The sequence below is a fragment of the Equus przewalskii genome, chromosome 10, assembly GCF_037783145.1.
Source record: "Equus przewalskii isolate Varuska chromosome 10, EquPr2, whole genome shotgun sequence".
NCBI classification, from domain to species: domain Eukaryota; kingdom Metazoa; phylum Chordata; class Mammalia; order Perissodactyla; family Equidae; genus Equus; species Equus przewalskii.
The window spans coordinates 13140993-13163113 of NC_091840.1; the positions used below are offsets into that span (position 1 = coordinate 13140993).

Genomic DNA, 22121 nt, shown 5'->3' on the forward strand with positions numbered 1-22121 from the left:
CACCCTGTTGTTGTGGGCATCAGTTGTTCATTCCTTTTTATTGTTGAATAGCATTCCACTGTATTACTGCATTTTGATTGTCCTTTCAACTTTTGAGGAATATTTGGGTTACTCGAGTTTTGGGCTTTTGTGAATAAAGCTGCTGTCAACATTTGTTTACAAGTGTTTGTCTGGATGTGTCTTTGTTTCTCTTGGTTAAACACGTAGGAATGGAATGGCTGACATATGGTCACTGTATGTTTAACTTTTTAAGAACCTGGCAGTTTTCCCACTAGCAGTGTATAAGAGCTCCATACAACCACATCTTCACCAACACTTGGCATTGTCAACAAACTTTTATAATTTTAACCGTTCTAAGGACCAAGTAGTGGCATTTCATTTTGGTTTTAATTTGCGTTTCCCTGATGGTGATGATACTGAACATCTTTTCATGTGCTTATTAGTCACTTGTTTAGTATCTTCTTCTGTGAGGTCTCCAAATATTTTGCCTAATTTTAACTGGGTTGTTTGTCTTCTTATTACTAAGTTGTGAGATTTCTTTTATATTTTAGGTACAAGTTCTTGGAAATATGTGTCAATCTTTTCTGCCATTCTCTGGCTTGCCTTGCTTCCTTTTGTTGTTTTTTAATGGTGTCTTTCAAAGAACAAACGTTTTTAATTTCGGTGAACTCCAATGTAGCAATTTTAATCGAAATTTAATTTCTGGTTTTACTGCATTGTGGTAAAAAACATGTGCTTTCTGCCATGCCAAGTTTTAGAAATATATTCAGTGTTTCTTTATAGTCTACTGAGTTTTACAACTGTTCCCTGGGAGTAGAAATTTAATGTCGTATTTAAAAGGTAGAAAGTAGAAATATAGCTGTTCTATAAACTGCTATTTAGACCTCTTGTCTGGTTTTTACCCCCGGTCTACCGGAGGGAGAAAAATATATTAAAGCACCTCAGGACCTCTGATGTCAATTTCTCCATGTTTTCCTAACACCTTTTCATATTTGATTAAGCAGGCTTGCCTTTAGCATGCAAAAATATATTCCTCTGTCCAGTTTAATGACTTTTATTGATGCTAATTTGTATGATAGTATTATACTCTTAGTTTCTTTTTTTCTGAAAACAATTGATATATTTTCATCTTTTTAATATAATTTTTGTGTAACTTTTAGATGTATCTTTTATAAACAGCACATATGTGGATTTAAGTCAGCTAATCAATACCTTTTCTTTCATAGAAAAATTTAACCTGTTAATATTTAATATTACAATTACGTACTCTGTCTTATTTTGGATATTTTGTTCTGTTTATGCCTCTGTTCCTTTCGAAATATCTCCTCCCAAGTTCTGCTTTTGTCTTCTCAAGATTTTATGAGAATCTAACATCTTGTTAATTTTATTAATGCCTATGTTTATATATTTCAAAATTACTTTAACCCACATTTCCCTAATTTTAAGAATCTTTTGAATCTCATCAATTCATGGCAAAGAGTTTTAGCATACTGTGCTCCTCCTACTCTCACTATCCACCTACCTCTTGATCTTTGTTAATGTAATCTAAAGATTTAGATTTAAGTTACTGTTATTAAATTTGTATTTCCTACTTCACATACCTTGTTTTTAAAGAATCAGTAAACATTAGTATTCGATCTTATAACCAGATGTGTAACAATTAGTTAAATTTATTTTGATTTTGTTAGATTCCACTGTTCTCTACTCATTCTTAAATATGATGGCTTCCCCACGTGGTGTCTTTTGCTTCATTTCTGGATTGGTTGACGTGTTCATATAATTTTTTCCAGAAAAGAAATAAGTGGTACACACTATGTGAGCTCTTATTAAGAAAATGTTTCCCTGTTGATTTTGCAAGTGAAAAACTCCTTGATTATGTATAAAATTGGGTCACAACCTTTCTCCTTCAAAACTCTAAAGCATTACTCCATTATTTTTCTAATTTCTCTGCCAGTTTTATCCTGCCTGGAAACTGGTAGGATTTCATTTTATTCTTGAGGTTCAATTCTTTTTCCAGAATGTATCCAGGTTTCATTGCTTTAATTCTACTTGATATCTGTGGCCTCTTTTGTATAGATCATGTCTTCTTATAAAGGTACTACTTTTCTGAATGTTTTTTCTGAATTTTTTTTTTTTAAGATTTTATCTTTTTACTTTTTCTCCCCAAAGCTCCCTGGTACACAGTTGTGTATTTTTAGTTGTAGGTCCTTCCAGTTGTGGCATGTGGGATGCCACCTCAGCATGGCTTGTGAGCAGTGTCATGTCCACGCCCAGGATTCGAAATGGTGAAACCCTGGGCTGCTGAAGTGGAGTGCACGAATGTAACCCCTCGGCCACAGGGCCAGCCCCTAAATTTGTTTCTGAACTTTCTTTTTTATTAAAGATGAATTTTTTTTCTGAATTCTACAGTAGACTGCTTTCAGAGGTATGCTTTTATTCTGTGACTGCCGAACACAAATGTCTTTTTTCTTGTTCTACAGAATGTTTTCACAAGTCCCACACTGCTTACTTGTTTTTTTACTTACTTATCCACGAATTCTGCAATCTGTTAATTTTACATCATCAGACCCAAGAGGTACATTTTTTGAGCCAAAGGTGCCTGTTAGAGTCTTAGCTTTTGTCACAAAGTTGCACTGTCAGCCTTAGCGCTTTCCAGCACTTTACTGTTAGCTTTCTTAACTGTACATTTAAACCTTCTTGCCAGTGGTCCCTTCCTTCAATATTTTCTGTACTCCTTTAAATGTTAAATCAATCAGAGGGTCTCCTATGCAGCTACACTGCATAGGTGGACCAGATACACGACCTGGGGCCTGGGCTCTGATGAGAGCAGCATCCTGGGAAGAGAAGCACATCCATGGAGCAGGAATTGAACGTCTCCACCTTCCAGCACAAACTCTCAGCAGAAATCCAGCTTCTGCACTTGGCAGTGCGTGGAGAAACACAGAGAATGGGATCTCAGACCCCACTCTCAGGACCCAAATTCACAGAACGCAATATGAGTGGAAATCTGAATCAAGAAAATAACAAGAAGACAGTTCCAAACTAGCAAACCCTACAGGGCTCAGTCATAAACCCTTCCACAGAAACGTTCCTACCATCCAGTGTATGTTTGTGACCCCCGAGGAAGATAACTCCAATTAAAATGAAACCACAAATAGGGACTGCAACATTCTTTATAATCAAGAATACCTGAAAATAAACTAAATACCCTTGAATAGGGGAGCCGATAAATAAAATATGGTATATTCATATGATAAAATATATTCAGCCTTAAATGGACTGCACTAAATTAACATGGATAGGGCACAGGCACATAAAATTAAACAAAAAAGAGCAAACAAGACTAATACATAAAATCTGTAGTACTCATCTAATTTTTTAAAAATATACACACAAAAATTATATATGCATAGATAACATGTTCATATTCATGAATGTTATCTATGCATATGAAAGTGTAAAATAGACTGAAATAATATACACTAAATTAATTATAGTGGTTTTCTCAGAGGTGAAGAGGAGACAGTAATATGATTAGAGATGAATAACAAAGCAAACGAAAACTTCATCTGCAATGTTTTAGTTTAAATAAACAGAATGTTAACAATTGTTGATTCTTCATGATGAATATCTAGGTGTTTGTTCCCTTTATTTTTTTACAAATTTTTATTTTCTCTCAAAACTAAAAAACATACCACTTAACTTGTACAAGAAGTGGAGACAGCCTCTGTCCTCCTGAAATGCCAGTTGAAAATAATTTGCTGTAACTGACCAATAAAACACTATTTATGGAACATGAACAAACACAGACATAGTTAACTTGAGCCCTTGCTCTACAGAAACGGATTGGTCATGGGATTTTACTTGTAGGCTGATCCACGCCCCGAAAATGAGATACACTTTTGCCATTACCACATCTGTAGACAGGACTTTAAAATGGTTATTCTTTCCTTGCTTTAAGAATGAATCAAGGGATCCTGAAGGCGGAAAGAGGACTCATCTCCTTGTCTGCACAGCTCCAGATGGTTCTCCACCTTTATCCCTCCATTCACTGCCACCAAGAAGTTGCTGATGGGTGCCCACCCAGGGGCCTAGGAGAAGCACACAGCAGGCCCTCCAGAGACGCACAGCAAGGTCTTTCCCTTCACGTGCTCTGCCAGAGCAGAGGGAGCCTGCTGACTGAGCCCTCTCCATGAGGGCTCTCCTTCTGGGCCGCTGGGGGCCACCCAACCTCCTCCTTTGGGGCTCTGGTGGAGGTGGGTGTTCACCTCTGCCAACCTAATAGCCCTTTCTCATTTTAAGTCCCTGACCCACTATATGGCTAATTTTGATAAAGATTTTTTAAAAAGGAAATATGTTTCTGCCATATTTAAGACCATAATGTACCTTCCTACTGAGAGAGTGACTTTCAAAAAAGATGGAGTGGTAGCCTCCTCACCTGCTCTTTCATGTCGGCATAGACCTTCTCCGAGTTCAGCTCCACCTGCCGCTTAAACTCTTCTAGAGCAGCATCCGCCTGCTGGGCCTGCAGCCTCTGCACTTCAGTCACATGCGCAAGCTGCTCCTCCTTTTCCCTGGGAAAGTTCAGGAAGACTTCAGAGTTAAAATAGAAAAGAAAAGAACTGGGCCCGAATGATAGAACAACATTTAACCTTCTCTAAAATAAAATTCAGATTTCAATGTTTTGATCCAAATTCTGTGAAACTTCCCTTTAAAAAGGTGACAATAAGATAAATCGTCTCAGGAGAAAAAGGGTGTGTGTGTGTGTGTGTATATATATGTGTGTATATACATATATAAAATATGTGTTCTGAGGAGGGCATAACTACTTTCAAAGACTTCTCTAAAACAAAACTGTTTAAAACCATGTATCTCCATCAACTGATGAAGCAAAATGTGGTATATCCATACAATGGAATACTATTCAGCCTTAAGAAAGAATGAAGTTCTGATATATGCCACAACCTGGATGAATCTTGGAAACATTATGCTAAGTGAAAGAAGCCAGTCACATTCATATGATTCTATTTATGTGAAATATCCAGAATAGATAAATCCATAGGGACAGAAAGTAGATTTGTGGTTGCCAGGGGATGGGGGGACAAGGGGAATGGGGAGTGATTGCTAATGCATATGGGATTTCTTTTTTGGTGATGAAAATGTTCTGGTATTAGAAACTGATGATGGTTGCACATCCTTGTGAATATACTAAAATCTGCCAAATTGTACACTTTAAAAGTATGAAGTTTATACTTTGTGAATATCTCAATTTGTTAAAAAACCAAACAATGCACCAATAGAAATATCTTTAATATGCATGTCTAGCAAAAGTTGATCTGTAGGGTGACAGGTGCAACAGAGGAACGTGATGACTTGAAATTATCCTACTGGCCTCCAGTAGACTTGCCTAAAAGAATGGATAACCGTCTAACTTCTTTATATCTTAAATTAAAATTATACAGTCAAGAGAGTCCAACAAAGCAAAGAAATCTTTGCATGTTGATAGAAGAAAGAAAAGAAGAGCTTTAGGTTATAAATACACAAAAGTCAATAATAGTCAATATTGAGGTCTCACTAAGTACTGGGCACTGTGCAAAATATTTTTATATGTATTCTCTCATTTATTCTCACAGTAAACTTGAATAAGCCTATTATTATATCCCTAGTTTAACAGAGCAGGAAACTGGGGCTTAGAGAATATTTCCAAGGCTACACATCTAGTAACAGGTCAAGCCAGGATTCCAGTCCTGGCAGTCTGCTTCTATGGCTCATGCTGTTGGCTACTGTGCTATGCTGCTTTCCTGATATTCCATATGCCATATTTTATGACCTGAATGTGTCCCCTCAAAATGAGATTAGTGTCCTTATAAAACAACATCCAGAGAGATCGCCTGCCCCTTCCACCATGTGAGGACACAGTGAGAAGGCACTGGCTATGAACAAGGAAGAGGGCTCTGGCCCAAACACGACTGCGCTGGTGCCTTGATCTTGGACTTCTAGCCTCCAGAACTGTGAGGAATAAACGTACGTTGTGTATGAGCCAGCCAGTCTGTGGTATTTTGGTTTAGCAGCCTAAATGCACTGGGACATCCTAAGTAAGATTAACTTGGTTCACCTTCCCTAAATGGGAAAGTTTCACATTCATTAAAAAAAAACACTATCTTATTATTGACTGTAATACTGAAGAACGCTGAGGGATGGGGTAATTTAACTCACATAAATCAAATTTTAGAGAAACATCATAACGGGGGTGGGAGGAGACATTTCCTTTCAAGATATGGGCAAAAAGTAATTGAGCTTTTTGGAGTTAGTCAGATTTGAGTTTAAAATCCTCTCAACACCCTTAGTAATTTCTAGGCTTTCCAATAAGAACATATGTGTCATATAAAATATTAAAATACCAAATTTTCTCCAAAAAGATTTAAAACTTTTCTCAAAGCTTAAATGGCAACGAGACTGATAAGAAAAAGTGTCACCTAGTTTCCATTCCAGCAGAACTCTTCTGTCCCTTTGAAAGGAGCCATGCATATAGAGATTAGAGTCCCCCACTGTGCCAGGACAAGGGCAATCTTCAAATAAGCAGCTCTCTGTATTTGGGCTAGAAGAACATACTCTCTATCCATTTTTCCTTTATTTTTCATTTTAAGTGCCACTCGTGTCTATTTTTCTCTTCATATCCACCCACATATCCTTCTATGTGAAGATGACAATTGTCAATACATCCTCGTGATAAACAAAGCAGTTTTCCTTCTACCTGTCTGTTTCACAGGCATAGCCCCCATTTTAATGACCTACAGAGTGTAACACTCTGCCCAAAAGTGTGTGATACCCCGTATGAGAGCGAAGTCAGCTCAGGTGACGCTGCATGCCAGCTGTAGCCCCCAGCTATGGCATTTTACAACAATATGATACAGGCTTCTGGACTTATTTTAAAGCTTTTCTTTAAGTTGTTGACTTTGGTTGACTATTTAACAGGAACCTGAATATCTTGTTATCCACCATTTTTCGTATGTGTTGTTAAAATAAAATATCTTTAATGTTAACTAGTTGCCAAATTCCAAAGCCTTAATATTACTGATGCTTTTTTGCCACTTAATGTTAATATTAGCTCACAGACAATGGTGATTAATAACTGGATGTCACACTGAAGACTGATTCAAGGGACATCACTACATAAAAGACTGAGCACTCTAATGGCTATAGGGAATTTTAATTTGGTCTAGTGCATTTTCATCCTTCTTACATTATTCCGCCCAAGAAGCAGGAAGCCTTGAGTTGTATGTAGGGTTTCCCTGACACAAACACTGAATATTGAGTGACTTATATGAAAGCATATGGGAACTTATAAAGCCATATAAGTTATATTGGGTACCATGGCCTAGACCTAGGGTGGCAAATGCGATGGACATTTGCCACAAACATTTTGTCACAAATGTTTGATGAACATTTGCTCTGGTATATGGACCCAGTTGACTGGAAGGGGCTGTCTAGAATGATCTATTAAAAGGATTCTGAGACTAGGCGCACGGGAAGAGGCTTCTGTGGTTGATGACCAATGTTCGCATTGCGGGGGGTTGGGTTAGGCGGTACAAGAGGCACTTCTCTGCCTTACAGGGACAACAGTGACCAGTTCATCCTAAGATACTCTTTCATTTTTTAGGCCCTCCCAAAAGCGCTTGGGAAGACTATTTCACAGTTAGGATTACAATTTTTCAAAGGTTTACCTTTGCTTGGTCAGACTGTCTATAAATAGAAAAGAAGGCACATTGGACAGCATATGTCATATAATTTAAAATTTTGCTAACACATTTTATAAAAATACATGACCTCTGGCTGAAATATCAACTTTCTTCCATGAATGCTGAAAGTCAGTTGTTTTACTTTTTTTGTCCAATAATTCACATGAGCTATTTAATTAATGTAAACACTTAAAATTTAATAAAACAAATATTTACTCTATATCACCTCATTCTTAACTACAAAATTTAGTTAATTTACTTTATAACTAACTTATGACCGCATAAATCAAAGTCATAGACTTTACCTAAAATCAGTTATTAGAGACCATATTAAAAATAACATTAAAATAAAATCTTGTGCAATAAAGCACATTGCTTTTAACTGATCATTTCTATCCTGATTTACAAACAGCAAATATTGTTTTACATTAAATAGCAAGCATGGGGAAATGTGTGAAGTCTCCCCAGTAGTTCCCAGTACCCCCACACCTGCTGTGCTAATTCAGCAGGAAAGCTGAAAACCAAAGAAGGCCTCATTCGAGTTAAACCAATGTTCTTGTCCAGTTAAACCATGACAAGTACATTAAGCTCCATTAATATTTGGGAATCTTCTGTCTTAATATAAATGAAATATCTGTCAATTTAAATAAAAAGGTGACAATCATTTTAATGAGGGATCCATTTTAATTTCTATAAAGTGATGAAGTGAATTTTTTATTTCTTATTTTTTTGCTGATGAAGATTCACCTGAGCTAACATCCGTTAACAATCTTCTTCATCTTGTACGTGAGCTGTCACCACAGCATGGCCACTGACAGAGGAATGATGTAGGTCCACGCCGGAGAACCGAACCCGGGCTGCCAAAGCGAAGCATACCGAACTTAACCACTAGGCCACCGCGGCTGGCCTTAGAAGTGAAAATTTTCAGGGTTTGAAAAGGAGAAAGGTCTGCTCCTCACTAACATAAGAACGCTATTCCTTTTTACCTCAATTCCGAATAGTGTGTCCTATAAGCAGCAAAAGAAAAAGTGACTTTGAAGTTTATTTTTTTCAGTAGAACCAGTTGTGGGGCCGAGTACAAATGCATCATTCAAATACCTTAAAGATGGACTTCCATGAACATAAAAAGGTGGGAAGAAAATTCGCTTCTTAGATCTTATTTATTTATAAAACGCAGTAAATTTTCTTCATCTGAGTATATAAAGGATAAAGAAAAAAGAAGCTACATTCTTATACAACCACAAGCCAGCTCAGATTAAAGGATGTTCTGAAGTACATGATTATTCCAAAAAGGCAATAAAATGTAGGAGACTAATGGACTACAATTTAGTATTTCTTAGCTTTACAAGCTAACATTTATACGCCCTTTGCACATTTCTATACCAGCACTTTTGATAATGATGGCAGTGATCCAACATATATTTATACGGCTTCACATTACAGTATACTTCACTTGCTGCCAGCTTGGCATCTCCACTGGAAACTCCAAGAAAAACAAAACAAAACAAAAAACTTCAAACAAGTCTGAAAAACAGCTAGAAGAGTCTCCATTCTCTTTCCAGCTGGGCTGGAAAACAAAGCTTTCAAGCAGCTATATCACCTATGTTCATGGCTGCCTTTTGGTACTTAAACTGATTAGAGTGGGTCAGCTAAAAACATTAAGATACAACTATGACTTAAAAGGTGTTAAAAATAATAACTTTCACTCAGCATGATAAACGAAAAAATTTCTTTGGCCTCTTCTTTACATGACTGCTAAGACTAGTGGTCTCTACTAAATTCTTGTAAAAAATGGTAAACACTGTGGACGTCTAAACATTTGATACTTCAAGAGTGAGAAAGGAACACCCAGTAAAATGGAAATTAGTATTTGTCTTAACATTGGAAAGACGACAATACTTCCCAAGTTGATCTACAGATTCAATACAATCCTTATGAAAATCCCAAGTGGCATGCTGCAGAAATTGACAAGCTGAGCCTAAAATTCATATGGAAATGCAAGGGAGCCAGAATATCCAAAACAATCTTGAAAAAGAAGAACAAAGTTGGAGGACTCGCATTTCCTGATTTCAAAACTTATTAAAAAGCTAGAGTAATCAAAATAGTGTGCTACTGGCATAAGGATAGACATATAAATCAACGAGATAGGATTAACATTCCCAAAATAGAACCTTACATTGATGATCAGTTGATTTTCCACAAGGGCGTCAGGACAATTCAATGGAAAAGGAAAGCCTTTATATCAAATGTGCTAGTACAACTGGATATCAATATGCAAAAGAATAAGATTGGATTCCTTTCTTACATAATACACAAAAATTAACTCAAGATAGGCCACAGACCTAAATATTCGAGCTGAAGCTATAAAACTCTTAGAAGAAAACATAGGAGTAAATCTTTGTGACCTTTAGCTAAGTAAAGCCTTCTTAGATATAACACCAAAAGCACAAACAAGAAAATGAACTACAGATAAATTGGACTCCAAATTTTTAAAACTTTTGTACTGCTTGGGATATTATCAAAAGGTGAAAAGATAATCTACAGAAAGGGAGAAAATATTTGTAAATCATATAACTGAAAAGAAGCTTGTTTCAAGAATATATAAAGAACTCTTACAAATCAATAATAAAAAGATAAAGAATTTAAAAATGAGTGAAGAATCTGAATAGACAGTTTTCCAAAGAACATACACAAAAGGCCAATAAGCACATAAAAAGACGCTGAATATCATTAGTCACCAGGAAAATGCACATCAAAACCACAAAGAGATACCATTACACAACCTCTGGTATGGCCAGAATCAAAAGACACATAACAACAAGTATTGCTTGCTTTGTTTTGTTTTGTTTTGTTTTCCATTCATCCTGCTTGAGCTTTGTTGAGTTTCTTAAATCAGTATAATTACATCCTTCACGAAAACTGGATAATTTGGGACTATTATTTATTCAAATATTTTCCTACTATACTACTCTCTTCCCTCTACTTCTGTGACTCAAATTAAACATTTTATTTTACACGAATAAAATTGTGTTATTTTCCCACAAGTCCCTGAAGCTTTTATTTTCAGTACATTTTTCTCTTGGTCCTCAAATTGGCTGATTTCTTTTTTTTTTTTTTTTTTTAAAGATTTTATTTTTTCCTTTTTCTCCCCAAAGCCCCCCAGTACATAGTTGTATCTTCTTCGTTGTGGGTCCTTCTAGTTGTGGCATGTGGGACGCTGCCTCAGCATGGTTTGATGAGCAGTGCCATGTCCGCGCCCAGGATTTGAACCAACGAAACACTGGGCCGCCTGCAGCGGAGCACACGAACTTAACCACTCGGCCACGGGGCCAGCCCCTCAAATTGGCTGATTTCTATTGATTTATCTTCAAGTTCATTGAATCTTGTGATCTCTATTCTATTGTTACATGAGCCCACATTTTAAATTTAAAATGTTGTATTTTTCACTGTTTTTCTGTGGAGATTTCCTAGCTTTTCACTCATTGATACCAATTTTTCTTAATGTCCTTGAGCATAATTATCATGGCTACTTTAAAATTTTTATCTGCTAATTCTAGCATCTAATTCATCCTGGGGTAGTCTCCATTAATTGTATTTTCTCCTGAGAATAAATAGGTCATGTTTTCCTGTTTCTTCATATGTCACGTAATTGTGGCTTGTAGCATTACAAATGATACATTGTAGAGAGTCTGGATTCTGTTATTTTCCTCTGAATGGTATTGACTGATAATTTTAATTTTTTTTAGCAGGCAGTTACCTTGGCTGAATTCAAACTATAAATTCCGCGAGAAGCTCATATATAAGTTGAGCCCTTTTAGCCTTACTTGGGCTGTTGGGAGTTTTCTCCAAGCATGCATGTTTCAGGGCTCAGTCAGAAATAGTAACAGAGATTATATGAAGTATTTGGGCTCCCCCTCTCTGGCTCAGTTATTTCCTGGGTGTCTCTCCATCTTAGTTTGCCAGTGGCTGTGGTTGCCACAATTTTTCATCTGGTTCTTCAAGTACCAAGACCACAACTATCTACCCAAATTCTAGCTGCACCACGTGGTACCAAATGTGGTTGGATAAATGCTATAGAAATGGGAAACACCTCTGCTTCTTCCAAGTGTGTACTCCCTTCCACTCTCTGTGCTTATTCATTCTCCACGGCCTTCAGGTAGTTGTATTTTATATTTTGTACAGAGTTTATATTTGTGGGAGAATTAGTCTGATGGGAGCTTATTCATCCACAATATAAACTGGAATTTCCTTGCTTGGTTGTTTTGACTGCAAGATTACTATTCATCCTTTAGGTGCTAAAATGTCAACTCCTCAGAGTTGCTAGCTACTTCTTTCGTCCTTGTCAGCCCTTTGTATATGCTGCTACTGTAGAATTTAATATACACTATTATACTTGTTAATTTACATATTTATCTTTTCCAGGATAATCAAGTCTCTTTGAGGCCAGGGAAATGGAGAATGTGGGGACAGAACAGTGTCTTCTTTATATTTATACTACATACCGTTAGTATACTACATGTATAGAGTTACTCAATATTATTATATCATCCAAATGGAACCAGAGCAAAACCATGGAAAGAACTAATTTATCAACCTTAGCACTACTGACATTTTGGGCCAGATAATTCTTTGTCATAGGGACCTGTCCTGTGCACTGTGATATATTTAGCAGCATCCCTGGCTTCTACTCACTAGATGCCAGGGACAATGTCCCATCCTGAATTCTGATGACCCAAAAATATCTACAGACATGCCAAATGTCCCCTGGTGGGACAAAATCATGCCTGATTGAGAACTAATAAGCCAGAAAGTATGGTTCTTTAGCAAATTACATAAAGTGAAAGAAGGATTATTATTTGGTTTCAAGGTGTTTGTAAATTTGATTTTTGAACAGGTTTAGGATTCTGGTAATGGAGAATGACCTGGCAAAGCAACTGTCATCCAATTTCTCAAAGAACTCAATGTCATATAATGCTTATAGATGACTATAACAGCTCCATGACCAGGAATTTACTTGTTCTTATAGCATGTGTCTTAGAGGTGCTTTTGATCTAGAGGAAGTGGACTCAGAGATAACTCTTAAGTTGATGATGATGATAATGATATGCTTGTATCTTTGCAATTTACGAGTTTTTGCATGCATTTTCCCAACCAAGTAATTATTTCTAATGGAAAATTTGAAGAGAAAGTAACAGCTGCTAAAAGGCAAAACTGATAAGTATTATTGAAAGAGTATACTCTGCATGAGAATTGTACTTAATATGTATAGTTTTTCAGTGTAAAGGAAGAAATGCTTTGTAATTAGTTAGTTGGAATGATAGACAATACAATTTGTTTCTTCAGTTTGTCAACTGACCTTCAAAAGGTGGCAGAGGAAAGTGAATTCAGATACAGAAGGAAGACAAGTAGTTAAGTCTTGAAAAGGCCAACTATGAAAGGCAAACTGAATCATATCCAAAAATACCAAGTGGAGGAATAAGCTCATATATGAACAAGAGCATGCTGGTAGCTAAGAAGTTCTTGTGCACAGAATGAGGGGGTAACTGCTGAGATCACCCAGCACTATGAATGGGATGAAGTGCAGAGAGAGAGATCATTCAGTAACGACGTCCACGGCGCTGTACATGAGGGTAGCTGGGCATATTAATTTCCTGTGGCTACTGTAACAAATTACCACAAAGTGAGCAATTTAGAACAACAGGAATTTATTCTCTCAGAGTTCTGGAGGCCAGAAGTCTGAACTCAAGGTGTCAGCAGGGCGATGCTCCCTCTGGATACTCCAGGGGATAATCCGTTTCTTGCCACTTTCAGCTTCTGGAGGCTGCTGGCATTCCTTGGCTTCTGGCTGCATCTCTCTCTACTCCATCTTCACATCACCTTCTTTTTGCTTCTTCTCCACCATGTCTCTCTCACAGTGATACTTGTGATTGGTTTTAGAATCCACTTGGATATTCCAGGATGATTCCTCATCTCAAGATCCTTAATTTAGTTACATCTGCAAAGATTCTCTTCCCAAGTAAAGTAATATTCATAGGTTCTGGGGATTAGGACACAGACATCTTTTGTGGGGACCAATCAGCCCACTACACATGGGTTGAGAAGATACAGTCTGCTCTCTCTTTTGGAGCTCTGGCCCTCAGCTCTAGGAGATCAAACATCTTCACAACTCTGGTATACAAAAGTCTTCACTCTAAACATGCTTATATCAAAGAGCCTATTTAGAGTGATGTCATCAAGATGGCAACATAGGTCATTCCCAGCTTCAGTTCCTCTCACCAAAAGACCAGCTAGGAACTACCCATAGACAAGACACCACTGTGAAAATCCCAGAACCCAAGGGTGAAGCTGAAGCATCCCCCTGGAACACAGAGACTGAGAAGGACCATGTTAAAAGGGCAAAAGGAACAGCTACACTCTAACTGCATCAACCCTCCCCCAGGTTGGCACAGTGCCACACCAACGGGCTTTCTCCAGTGGAAAAAAGAGAGCCCGAGGTGGACATCCAGCTCCCCCAGGGTTGCAGGATGCTTCCTGGGAAGCCTATGTGGGACTCAACTCACAGGGCTCACTGGGGAAATCTTTGGGGTTCAACCACTGGGGGTCAGATAAAGACTGAGAAGGGGGGTGGGGCTTACAGCAAGGAGTGCTCATATCTTGGCAGACCATACTCCTCCTTGCAGTGACAACCATGCAGAGATCCAGCCAGTGGCTCTGCCCACTGGCAGAGCCAAGCTGGTGGCCCCATATAGCCAGGGAGCTCAGCAGGAAGTTCTGCCTGATTTGGTTCCCCAGCCAACAAGCCTTACAGGCCAGGGAACCCATTCCATGGCCCCTCCTGGGAAGGGAAGCAAATTTACAGCCCTACACAACTATGGAGTTTAGCTTCCAATCCCATCCCACCAGGAAGCCGGGCCAAAGAAGCCAGGTAGCTGCAGAGCTCATTCTAGAGCCCCACTTGGGCAGGGAGCCAGGTTAGCAGCCCTGCCCAACTGTTAAGTATAACCTCAGACCCCTCATATCTAGGGAGCCTGAACAGTGACCCTTGGCAGCCTTGGAGCCCAGCCTAAAGCCCAGTCCTGTAACAGAGCCCAACTATGGCCCTGTCCAAATGCGGAATATAACCTGTAGCCTCACCTAGGCAAGGAGCCCAGCCAGGTACATGAAAAAGGGCTGTGCATCACTAAACATCAGGGAAATGCAAATCAAAACCACAATGAGATATCACCACACACCCAGTTAGAATGGCTATTATCAAAAACACAAGAGATAGCAAGTGTTGGAGAGGATGTGGAGAAAAGGGAACCCTGCACACTGTTGGTGGGAATGTAAATTGGTGTAGCCACTATGGAAAACAGAATGGAAGTTCCTCAAAAAATTAAAAATATAACTAACTACCCTATGATCCAGCAATTCCATTTCTAGGCATATATCTGAAGGTGATGAAAGCACTAACTCACAGAGATATCTGCACTCCCATGTTCAGCGCAGCATTATTTGTAAGAGCCAAGGCATGGGAAAAAAATCTAAGTGCTCATTGACAGAAGAATGGATAAAGATAATGTGGTATATATATACAACGGAATGTTATTCAGTGATTAAAAAAGAAATCTTGCTATTTGTGACAACATGGATGGAGCTTGATGGCATTATGCTAAATGAAATAAGTCAGACAGAGAAAGACAAATACCATGTAATCTCACTTATACGTAGAATCTAAAAAAACCAAACTCACAGAAACAGAGAGCAGACGAGTCGTTGCTAGCGGGGTGTTTGCGGGGGGTGGGGGGATGTGAAAGCAATGGGTAGAGGTGTTCAAAGGATACAAACTTGCACTTATAAGATGAACGCGTTCTGGGACTGTAATACACAGCATGGTGACTCTAGTTAACAATACTGCGCTGTGTACTTGAAAGTTGCTAAGAGAGTAAATCTTAAAAATTCTCATCACAAAAGAAAAATTTAACTATGTAAAGAGATGGATGTGTTAACTAAGCTTACTGTGGTAATCATTTTGCAATAAATACATATGTCAAGTCATTATCTTGTACATCTTAAACTTACACAGTGTTATATGTCAATCATATCTCAATAAGGCTGGGGAAAAAAGCCCATTTAAGAGGAAACGTTACTCCATTACTCCTTGACTAAGATGCATCCACATCTTATTACCCCTGGGTAGACTAGCCTGCTTGCTCTGACCTCATTAATTAGCTATAAGCCATATGGGTAGGAAACAATAATAGTTATGCGTCACTTAACAACAGGGATACGTTCCGAGAAATGCGTGGTTAGGTGGTTTTGTGGTTGTGCAAACACCACAGTACACTTACACACACCTAGACGGTGTAGCCTAATGCTCCAAGGCTACAAACCTGCACAGCATGTTACTATACTGAATACTGCAGGCAATTGTAACACAATGGGAAGTATTTGTGTATCTAAACATAGAAAAGGTACTGTAAAAATATAGACTATATGATAAAAAATGGTACACCTATATAGGGCACTGACCGTGAATGGAGCTTCCAGGACTGGAAGCTGCTGTGGGTGAGTCAGTGAGTGAGGATGCGTGAATGTGAAGGCCCAGGACATTACTGGACACACTGTAGACTTTATCAACACTGCATGTTTAGGCTACACTCAATTTATAAAAAATATTTGTTCTTCCCTCAATAATGAATTAAGCTTAGCTTACCGTAACTTTTTTTTTTTTAAAGATTTTATTTTTTCCTTTTTCTCCCCAAAGCCCCCCAGTACATAGTTGTATATTTCTCGTTGTGGGTTCTTCTAGTTGTGGTATGTGGGACGCTGCCTCAGCGCGGTCTGACGAGCAGTGCCATGTCCGCGCCCAGGATTCGAACCAACGAAACACTGGGCCGCCTGCAGCAGAGCGCGCGAACTTAACCACTCAGCCACGGGGCCAGCCCCTACCGTAACTTTTTTACTTTATAAACTTTTTAATTTTTTTAACTTTTGACTCTTTTGTAATAACATTTAGCTTAAAACACAAACACATGGTACAACTGTACAAAAATATTTTCTTTCTTTATAACCTAACTCTATAAGCTTTTTCTATTTAAATTTTTTTTTTACTTTTTAAACTTTTTTGTTAAAAACTAGTAAACAAACACACACATTAGCCTAGAGCTACACAGGGTCAGGATCATCAATATCACTATCTTCCACCTCCACATCCTGTCCCACTGGAAGGTCATCAGAGGCAATAACATGCATGGAGCTGTCATCTCCCATGATAATAAGGCCTTCTTCTGGAATGTCTCCTGAAGGACCTGCTTGAGGCTCTCCTTGAAGAGGTGTCACTCTTTTCAGAAATAGGCGCATGGTGGTTTGGTTTGGTTCTTTTTTCCATCATAGATTTGTTTGTAAGCAGATAATACACCATGAACATTCCTCTCTATTAATGAAAATCTTTCAGTGTTGGGGTTCATGTTTTCAAACTTTTTAAGGAGCTGGCTGAGGTCTGCAAAACCTTCTGCTAAACGCTTCTCTGTGAATTTTCTTGGGGATTCTTATTTTCTTCTGCAGTTTCCTCTTCCCTTGCCTCTTCTTCAGCTATGCATTCCTGCTGCAGTTCCAACAACTCCTCATTAGTCAATTCCTCAGGAACCACCTCTGGGAGCTCCTCAATGTCGTCCTCATCCACACCCAGGTTAAAATTGTTTGCCATCTCAACCACAGCCTTGCTGATTTTTGCAACCGCCTGATTCTTGGCAAATCCTTTGAAGTCATGGATGAACCTCGAGTGTTTTCTTCCAGAAGCCATTCCTATACTCTTTGATGACATCCCCCAGGCTCAAGCAAGGCTCTTGACGCAGTCATAGATGGTTTAATCCTTCCAGAATTGCATCAGTGTCTTCTTCACTTGCAGCAATAGCCTGGGCAAAGATCCTCCTCAGGTACTAGGCTTTAAAGGCTGCCATAACTCCTTGATCCATTGGTTGTATCAAAGAGGTGGTGTTTGGAGGGAGAAACATAGCTTTGATGTTGGGATAAAGATCACCAACAAAAGGAGGGAGTCTGGGAGCGTTATCAACAATAAGCAAAATCTTGAAAGGTATGTGATTCTCCAAACAGTCCTTCTCCATTTCGCTGGCATGGCAATTCAGGAGGGCATCTTGGAAGAGGAGCTGGGTCATCTGTGACTTCTTATTGCTCCTGTAGCACACCGGCAGTGTGTGCTTACTGATGTTCTTGAAGGCCCTGGGGTTCTCACCCTGCCAGAGGACAAAGGGTTTCAATTTGTAGCCTGCAACATTGCCCCAAGCAAGAGTGTTATCCTGTCCTCAAAAGCCTTGAAACCTGGCATTGACTTGGCCTCCTTCTGGATCAAAGTCCTTTCAGGCACCCATCTCCAGAAGAGGGAGGTTTCACCCATAGTGAATATCTGCTCTAGCAAGCAATCTTCCTCCACAATCAGCTTATCTGGAGTTTCCAAAAGTTCTTCCGCTGCCTTCACATCAGCGCTCGCAGACTCACCCTCACTTTCACGTCATGTAACGAACAACGATTCTTGAATCGTTTAAAGCACCCAGAGCTAGCAGTAAATTCGAATCGTAGTCGGGTCCAGCCTTTACTTTCAATCGCAAATGAACTTTTTGCTATGGCTGTGATCATTATGCTGCTGAGAGGGATACACGGTTCTGTGTCTGGTCTTCAATCCAGGTCATTAATAGTTTCTCCACGCCTAATATAGGTCCTTCTCAAATTTTTGATAGTCTCATTGCCTTAAATGAAGCAGATCCTTTAACAGATTCATCACTTTTTCTTGTGCTTCAAGATTATAGCTAACATGGAATAAGACATGCCTAATTGGCAAGCAATAAACATCACTGATTTTCTACGTCCATAGTCCTTAATCACTTTTAATTTCGTTTCAGGATCAATCCCTCAATGTGGCCTCTTATTGGCAACATTAGCAGTGGATTTTGTATGCTTAAGGGCTATGATGAACAAAACAACATGAGGTTAAATCAAGCACAGGGGAAAATACAACTGGCTCTGCAATAGGTTTGTTTACACCAACATCAGCACAAACACATGAGTAATGCATTGCACTATGACATTATGATGGCTACCACATCACTAGCCAATAGGAATTTTTCAGCTCCATTATAATCTTATGAGACTACCGTCGTATATGTGGTCCATCATCGACCAAAAACATCATTATGTAGCACATGACTGTAGATACATTTTTAGAGGAAGATCAGCACCATTTCTTCTATCATCGATATGAACTATAGTAGCCTACAGAGCATGCCATCCCATCAGGTTGAAGCAGTACCACTGTGGCAGGGTAGGCTGAATAATGGTTCTCCAAAGACATCCATATCCTTCCCAATCCCTGGAACTTGTAGATATGCTACCTTATACAGTAAAAGGGGCTTTACCGATGTGATTAAGTTAAAATTTTGAGATGGAGAGATTATCCTGGATTTTCTGGGTAAGCCTCAAATGTAATCACAAGGTCTTTATGAAAGAGAAACTGGAGTGCCGGCCCTTGGCCAAGTGGTTACAGTTCCACACGCTCCACTTCGGCAGCCCAGGTTCGCGGGTTCAGATCCCAGGCACAGATCTACTCCACTCATCAGCTATGCTATGGAGGCATCCCACATACAAAGTAGAAGAAGATCAGCACAAACATTAGCTCAGGACTAATCTTCCTCAAGCGGGGAAAAAAAAAAGAGGAAGATTGGCAACAGATGTGAGCTCAGGGTGAATCTTCCTCACCAAATAAATAAATAAATAAAAGAGATGCAGGAAGGTCAACAGAGAGATAAGGAAATGTGAGCGAGGAAGCAGAAGGAGCAATGGCAATATGATGCAGGGCCACAAACCAAGGAATGAAGACTGCCTCTAAAGATGGAAAAGGAAGGAAAAGATTGTTCCCTAGAGCCTCCCAAAGGAACCAATCCTGACGACATCTTGACTTTAGGCACTTAAGTCTTATTTTGGACCTCTGATCTCCAAAACTGTAAGATAATAAATTTGAATCGTTTTAAGACACCAAGTTTTTGGTATTTTGCTACAGCAGTGATAGGAAACTAATGCAAGTAACGACACTAGTATTTTTTTTTTTTAACTTAACATATCTAGGGTTGTCTAAGGTGCTTACCATAATTTATAACTTCCTTAACAATGTTATGAGAACAAAATACAGGAGTGGGGAATAGGGAAAATTTAAAAGTTAAATAAGGTAAAGAAAAAATCGATAGGCTCAATTGTGTTACAGCCTTTAAGTATTTAAAGTTTCTGTGTTTGCTCAGTTACTTGACTCACTTTAAGTAATGTTGCCAGGTTTAAAACACAAGCTAAAAAAGCCAAATCCTTTCTCCCAAAGGGAATATTTACACTTAACAGCGGCAAGTTTGAACGAGATAAGGCCCAGGATGAAAGTGCCCGCAGACTCTTCAGTTAGCTCCAGATGTCCCCCTTGACTAAGATGCATCTGTCTAAAGGAGGAAACTCTAAGTTCGGTTAAGTGCAAAAAATCATACGGTTATGAACCAAAATTTCTGGAGACCAATGACCACTAAGACTTGTATAAGACATAAGTCACCCAAGAAAGTTTTAGTTTTTCCAAAGTAAGTTCATAAGACTAGAAGCCAACATGGAGAAGAATTGTGCCATGGATAATATGGAATGAGGCCCCGTTAGAACCTCAGGGAGTCCCAGAGATTATCAAATACTGAAGGAGAATGTCAGCTCACAACTAAGGTGACTTTTTATGGGAAAGTTTTAAAGTCTTATAAAGAAATGATGCTGACAAATATTTCTGCACTGCTCACATCAAGGACATATCACAATTTTGAGACATAGTGTGGGTATTCATGGTGCTAGTCCAATTCAAAATATGCCAGGACAAAGTGCTATCCTGAGTCACAGAGTAGTCCACATGTAAGATAATCATACAACTACTCAAGCCTAAACACGCCAAACATAAATACATTTTTTGTAAAATATTGGAAGATAAAAAGAATGTTTCTAAGGATTCATAACAAAACTATGTTTAAAAAGGCCATGGCAAACCTGAGATTTTCTCCATTCTTATTCCTTCTAAAAGAACATAATATTTTGAGCTTACAAGAGAGCCGTTCAACCTTTTATTGGCTCATTCATCAAACACTGGTTAAGATTTACCACCTATTAGTCAGTAACTTTCCCTAGGGAACAAAGCTATATGAGAAACCTGTCTTTCTAAGAGGACTCCATCAAGTAAAAGAAAAAGGTAAAGATAAATACTAAGTATTATAACAGAAGTTTGAACACAGGGTCTTGAAAAGCAGGAGAGGGTTCAGAGAAATTTCATTCTGCTCCATTTAATGAAAGAGACGGGTCTGCAGGAAGCAGATCTTTAGTGCAGGAATCCCCATCCTACTATGGTGGAGCACAACAACCTTCTCAGAAGCCCCTCAGGGGTAAGTGGACTTACATACAACAGCAGTAAAGTTAGAACAAAGAAAGCCAGCAGTTCTCAGTGTCAGCAGCAGATGAAGCATAACCCTGGCTCAAACAGAACAGCATTGATACAATCACAGGCAAACACGCAATAAGGCTCCAGGAAACTATGATGATCCAGAAGTAAAGCAGCTGAGGTTTTTCTCTTGCTACTAGGGAAAAAGCTCAAAAATGCATGGTAACTGCATAAAGAAGTCTTACAGAAGGTCCTTCTGACAAGGAGCTTTCATTGTCAGTGATTTCGACTCACCCAGAGAATGTGCTCCAGGCTCCCAGGGTCAAACTCCACGGTTAAAGAACCATGATTGGTTGAAGCTAGTGGTTACGAATATGAACCATGAAAGGGATCTTCTTCAACTACCCAAAAGTCTCTTAAGAAGATATGGGTCTCAGCTGGGAGGTCCATAAATCCTTTGAAATCAACTGGATTTGAATCTTGATTCAAAAGCACTGATGCGGCATCAACCTCCTCCCCTTCTTTCTCAGTAACCTAGGCAGGTTCTAGGGGTGATGTAGGGTCCTGGTAGCAAATTCTGAGATCTACTTGGTCAAATACTGCAGAAAACTTCGAAGTACAAGAAATGGTTCTTATCTTGGAGAAACTACAATCTGATTAAGGGGAAAGAGAAAAATGCAAAGAAAAAATCTAACAGGAGTGTAATATTATATATATTTTGTGACAAATTCTAAGTGCTATAGGAATAAAAACAATGGAAAGTAGCAGTGAGAACCTGTATAAGAAAACCAATCTCAGAAGATCGGAAAATTTGTGTGTAAAGTAGAAAATAAAGCAAGACGGGTAAAGTTAATAAAATATTTCAACAGTTTAAAGTTTTACGTAATAATTTTGTGCTAAACTGACTTCTGCCTATAATATGGATCTATAAATAAATTAAAGGAACT

At 38.7% G+C, this 22121-nt stretch overlaps 1 protein-coding gene across 17 annotated transcripts in view; it reads right to left on the reverse strand.

The window, feature by feature from the left end:
• CEP112 (centrosomal protein 112) overlaps positions 1 to 22121 on the reverse strand; it is a 445593-nt gene that overhangs the window by 254625 nt on the left and 168847 nt on the right. For all 17 annotated transcript variants that reach the window (XM_070560188.1, XM_070560186.1, XM_070560191.1 and 14 more), the window contains one exon: positions 4439 to 4574. In XM_070560188.1, the coding sequence (XP_070416289.1) occupies positions 4439 to 4574 (136 nt within the window). The remainder of the gene's footprint in view (positions 1 to 4438; positions 4575 to 22121) is intronic.